General features: G+C 44.3%; 1 protein-coding gene across 1 annotated transcript in view; it reads right to left on the bottom strand.

Annotated features, from left to right (window-relative positions):
- Positions 1-245: 245 nt before the first annotated feature.
- The window catches only part of NLRP9 (NLR family pyrin domain containing 9), a 33,182-nt gene continuing 27,333 nt past the window's right edge, over positions 246-6,094 (bottom strand). Inside the window, 5 exon segments of the mRNA XM_088027027.1 lie at positions 246-378; positions 1,335-1,505; positions 1,966-2,136; positions 3,417-3,493; positions 3,495-3,588. Of these exon segments, the coding sequence (XP_087883153.1) occupies positions 246-378; positions 1,335-1,505; positions 1,966-2,136; positions 3,417-3,493; positions 3,495-3,588 (646 nt within the window).

Raw genomic sequence — 6,094 nt, 5'->3', positions numbered from 1 at the left:
AAGTGTTCATCCATTTTAATGTATTCCTCTATCACAAGCTAAGATGGGAATTTTAAAGGTGGGGATGGGGGCTTAGGCACAGATGGCACATCCACAGTCATACCACTAGGACTCTAAAGGGACAGGCCTGAAATCACAGCCCCCACCACCATGAATTACAGTTTACAGGACAGGGTGTGCTGGGAGGAGGATGGCCCACTGTGACCAAGGAGAAGGCTTTGTGAGATTTTTGAGGTGTTCCCCCGTCAGGTGAGCACACCCCCGATCCTGTACTCTTCGTTGACCCAGAGAAGATGGGAAATGGTCAGGTGGGGATTTTTCTCTTCCACAGCAGTGAGCAGCGTCTGAATCTCCTCATCAAAAGGAGATTTGCAAAGGCTGGGAAAATAGAAATAAAGGTTTCTTGACTCTACACATGATTGTTCACCTCTCTACATCCCAGTGCCTACTTCTAAGCCATTCTTCCCGAGAAGTGACTGGCAAGATCGTTTTGAGTGTGCAGAGAAAGCACGTATTTTTCCTAGAGGATAGGAATGTGGAGAATAGGGATGTGATCCACTCTGTTCCTCCTCAGCATGTCATCCAGGGGCCTGGCGTATGGAGGGCACCCAAATATTCATTCTACGGATGTCAAATGCATACACTTCACATGCAAATGTGACTTTCAGAACAACGCCGACTGCTGCACTTCCAGGAAAGTGCCCCTGGGTCAGAACTGCTCAGCCCTTTATAGATCCAGCCACCATGTCTGAGCTGATGTTCCTTCTTTATGGACAATGTGAGCAGGAGGTGGTGTTTACCGTAAGGCAGTGGTTCTTGCCTGGGGCAATTCTGCCCCTCCGGGGACATTTGACAAGATCTGGAGATGTTCGTTTTTTTTATTTCAGGGAATGGATGTTATAGCTCTTCTGTTTTAATTTTCAATTAATTTATTATTATTTTATTGAGATATGATTGACATAGAACATTGGATAAGTTTCAGGTATACAACACATTGGTTTGATACATCTCTAAATTGCCAAATGATTGCCAACTTAGCATTAGCTAATACCTCCATCATGTCACATTATTATAGTTTCTTTTTTGTGGTGAGAACAACTGAAATCTTGTCTCTTAGCAACTTTGAAGTTCCCATTTTTGATCATCATGACTGAAGGAAGGTACTATGGGCATGTAATAATATGCAGGGAGAGGCCAGGGATGCTGCTCAGCATCCCGCAATGCTCAGGACAGTCCCCACAGCAAAGGACTCCCAACCCAAATGTCAGTCATGCCAAGACTGGGAAAACCTACCATGGGCTGATTTGACTCTGAGGGAAAGGACATCCACTCACCGGAGCTGCTGCAGGGCACAGTCTGGGTGGTTCAGGGCCTCACACAGCACAACCACCCCATCATGGTCCAAGCTAATCCAGTCCAGATCCAGGCTCTTCAGTGATCTGCAGACAGTGAGAACCGAGGCCAGGGCCTCATAGCAGGTACTGATGAGCTGACACATTTCCAGCCTGCAACAGGGAAACACACACCAGAAGGCACACCACTGTGAGATGCCAAATCCCAAACCCCATCCCAATCACAGGGCACTTTACAGTCTAGTCTAGTGTTTTTCAACCAAGGACACTGTGTCCCCTGGGGGACATGTGGCGATATCTAGAGACATTTGACACACCTGGGGAGTAAAACTGGCATCTCATGGATAGAGAGAAGCCAGGGATGCAGCTGCATATCGTACAATGAGCAGGACGAGACCCCCTTCCCCACCACAGCAAAGAACTAACCAGTCCCAAATGTCAATAGAGCCAAAGTTGAGCAAGCCCTGGCTTCATGGGATAGCATTTTACTTACCACATCGTTCAGGACACACTTGTTCTTAAACTTGCTTCTTTTATGTACCACCAATCCTTGAGGTTTTCCTATTCTTGAAATAGGTACGCCTTCTCATAAAGGCAGTCAGTGGACACTCACCCAAGATGCTCTACTTTACAGTCCGGATGCTTCAGAGCTTCACATAACTGCTCGACACCTGCGTCTTGGATGTCACTGCTCCCTAGTTTCAGGGTCTTCAGCTCTTCATTGCAAACAAGAACAGCAGAGAGGTCCTTACAACAGAGAGAAGTGAGGCAACAACCCACCAACCTGGGGGGAAATACACACCGACAGACACAATCATGAGGTCCCACCTCACAGAGCTTGGCTTGTTTTCATTTATTCATACGAAGGAAGAAGTACCCAAGTACTTCTGAGATGGTGATGGTGATGGTTCCATGACTTCACGGGCCTCCATCTTCCTGCCCAACATGCTGGACTGCAATTCTGCTGCCTGTCTCTGCTCCCCTTGGGGCCTCGGCTCCCGTTCTCACTGATTGCAACACTCCTGCCCAAATATCAGTGGGGTTACCCCTTCACCTCCTCCGAATCTCTAAACAAATGTCACCTTTGGTGAGGACCTCCCTGAATATTTTATATAGTCTTATGTCCCTAGTCTGTGCCCTACCTCTGAGCTCCCCACAGTACTTACCACCTGCTAACATATGTGTACATATTTTCATGAGTCTGACATATACATATATGTGTGTATGCGTCTCTGTGAGTCTCAAACAGGAATGATTTTTGTCGCTCCTCCCCACCCCAGGGGACATCAAACAATGCCTGTAATTTTGGTTTGCCACACTGGGAGAGAGGGTACTATTGACATCTAGTGGGTACGAGCCAGAGATGGTGTTAAACACCCTACAAAGCACAGGACAGCCGCTCCCCACAACAAAGAATGATCAAAGCCAAAATGTCATTAGTGCTAAGATCAAGAAACCATGATATATACACATATACTTGCAACCCACACTCGTGTGTGTATGAGTGTGGGCGTGTGACACTCCATAAAATCGACAACCATGGAAACAGAGATACTGGAGCATTTCATTTACCAATTCATCTTATTTACAGTGCCCAGGAGAAACCGTGAATGATATCTATGCTATATGCCTTCTGCCATCATTTACTGAGCACTTGTTTTGGGCAAGCCATTGGTAAGAGTACTTTACATATGTTATTCCCTCTGGTCACCTCGATTCTTTGATGTGGGAAATGTAATTATCTTCATGTCACACTGGAGGAGAGGTGAGGCACCTCACAATTCACCCAGCTAGCCAGGGCACTTGGGACTCCATTTCTGGTCTTCTGGGGGCCAGAGACCCTACTCCAGAGTAGCGTGTCCTACCAAGTCCTGTCAAGCTCTTTGGTCAAGCTCACACACGTCAGTGCCACTGGACACTCCCACAAGTATCAGGCAGGGTCAACGTTCAGCCTTGCTTTCTTTCAGCAGACCCCATGATTTTACCCCTTCCCATTTCCTTCCCAGGATGCTGATATCCAAAAAAAAGAACTCTGTCATTCACGTAAATCATAGCCAGATATACCACAACTGCTCAATATTGCAGTTTGGATGCTTCAGTGCCTCACAAAGAGGTGCCACTCCATTATCTTCCAGGAAATTTGACCCCCAGATCAAGAAGGGACAGGAATTTGTTGCACAGAAGGACTTGGGAGATGTAGTCACAGGCCACAGAGGTGAGGCAACAGCACATCAGCCTGTAAAGACATACACACACACTCAACTGGTCAACCCACTCAAGCTCTTCTGGTAATATTTTCATGAAGCCACATGCAAAATTTGCAAGTCATTCCTCATATTCCATTGTCATCTGAGAAAAGTAAGAGGATTAGAACATGTAGCAGCTGCAGAAACACAGAAGCAAAAATGTGGAATATGGAATAGGGCTTCTCAAATTCCAGTTCTCAGATTCCAGTTCCAAGTCAGATCGCCATCAGCTGGGTAACATTAGCCAAAGTCATCCCTTCTCCATGACATGGCATACTTATTATTTGGTGGAATGTGCTGGATGACGTCCTACTTAACATGATTTTTCTTTTAAAATGTTATTGAAAAATTAGTTTTGTGGTTCTGAGTTCTTGTATAACCACTGTTGGAAAGTTGGAAAATAGTGGAAGGCATAAGATACAAGTCACAACCTGGTAGCTCACAGCTGAACGTGACCCCTGGATGTAATGAATTTAGGTGACCTTATGTTGAACATCTTTTAAAAAAAAATTAGCAGTCAACATTTGAGAACCAAGAGATTTCACATGGAATTCCACACTTCTACCTCCCACAGGCAAGCCAGCTACCTGGAATTCCACGGCAGATGGTCACATGGTGGAAAGGAGCAGAAACTCTCCTGTGGGAGAGGCAGGTGCTTCCTAACTCACCAGCACCCCCACCCAGCCCCTCTCACTCCAGCTGCTTACCTGGGCTTCAGGGGGCCCCTGAGCGTGACCTCTGGCAGGAAAAAAGCATAAGTTCCTGATAAGCAAACACAGCTCACCTGTGATGGGTTTTCCTTCTGGTCTTCTCGTTTTGAGATCAGAAAATGGACACATCATTCATACTTTTTTCAATGAAATAACCATTTTCCAGCATTTTGAAAATTCACTAATACTTTAATGGTTGCATAATATAAGATCCAGTGGCTTCACTACTCTATGCACTCCCTGAATATCTCCACTTGTATTCTTTACAGTTTCTGCCAATTTAAGTTATACTGAATTACTGCCTTGCACCCAAAAAATTTTTTTTGAAGTCCTGAGGCTTCCTTTTAGGATTTTTCATTTCGCTTTGACTTATTTGCTAACTTTGAAAAAAACTCACCAAATTAATACTTCGCATCATAGTATAAACTTGTCCATTTTGCAGAATCCTGGCCAAGTGAAATATATTTCAAAATTTTGTGCATTTGTTGTAAAGGGTATCATTTTGTTGAACATTTTTGCTTTTAAAATTACTAGTGACATTCCTCCATGTTCAGTAGTCTTCCATTTAAAAAATTTTTTTATTGAAGTACAATATAGTGATTCAACAATTCCATCCATTACTCAGTGCTCATCATGGTTAGTGTGCTCTTGATCCCCATCACCTATTTCATGATGTCACCCATCCTGCCACCCACCTCCCCTCTGGCAACCCCCAGTGTGTTCTCTGTATTTAGAGTCTGGTTTTTTGTCTCTTTTTTTCCTTCTTTGTTTGTTTACTTTGTTTCTTAAATTCCACGTATTTTTAAGGAATAAAGATTCAAGTGCAAAAACAAATAAACAAAAAACCTCATTAAGTGATATATCTTGAAGAACTCTTTAGAAAAATACAGCCCATTTTAATTACCAGTCATTGAGTACATGTTAATTCTATTCATTGTGTAATACCAGTCAGTTATTTAATAGCCAAATCTTTCCACCTTCCAATGTGTCATTTCTTTCATACCCTTGAAGATTTTTCATTCTAATCTTCACAGATCAAAGCTTTTCTTTCTTTCTTTCTTTCATAGTTTGGTTTCGATGTTTAATGTTCTGGGAACATATTTTACTGTTGATTTTTCTTATACAGTCTAGAATGTCATCTCAGTGATAGTACTCCTTCCCTCTACTGCCTTAGATGCCACTGTGTGTGCATGTGTGCAATGCATATGTCTATATGCACACATACATGCACACAACAAAGTTGTGTGTCTGGACTACACATGCATGCACACAGATTTGGTATTCTTGCACCTGTCCCCACTTTAAGGCACAAGAGCAGGGCGCCTGGGTGGCTCAGGTGGTAAAGCAACTGCCTTCAGCTCGGGTCATGATCCTGGAGTCCAGGGATCGAGTCCCACGTCGGGATCCCTGCTCAGCGGAGAGTTTGCTTCTGCCTCTGACCCTCCCCCCTCTCATGCTCTCTCTCTCTCTCATTCTCTCTCTCAAATAAATAAATAAAATCTTTAAGGCACAAGAGCAGTCTGCCTGATTTAACACGAAGTTGCCCATGTGGCCTCACTGGACAAACAGAGAATCCACTCTACCGCTGCCCTAGTCAACCGCCTGAAGCAGAGGATGCAGTTCACTCTGTATGTTTGCAGCAGGAGAGAAATGGCAGCTCTGGAGAATCCCAGTAATAACCTAGAACGTATGAACCCTGTTCCTAAAAGGAATTAGATGAATGCCTTGTCTCAATAGTCCCCAGCACCCAGTATATCAAAGGCATGGGTCCTTCACGATAACCAGG

This window comes from Eumetopias jubatus, unplaced genomic scaffold (assembly GCF_037043125.1).
Source record: "Eumetopias jubatus isolate StellerSeaLion01/CBP00866 unplaced genomic scaffold, mEumJub1_p1.0 scaffold_10, whole genome shotgun sequence".
In the NCBI taxonomy this organism is placed as follows: Eukaryota; Metazoa; Chordata; class Mammalia; order Carnivora; family Otariidae; genus Eumetopias; species Eumetopias jubatus.
Note: the sequence above shows the minus strand (reverse complement) of the source record. Positions and strands in the feature narration are given on the sequence as shown.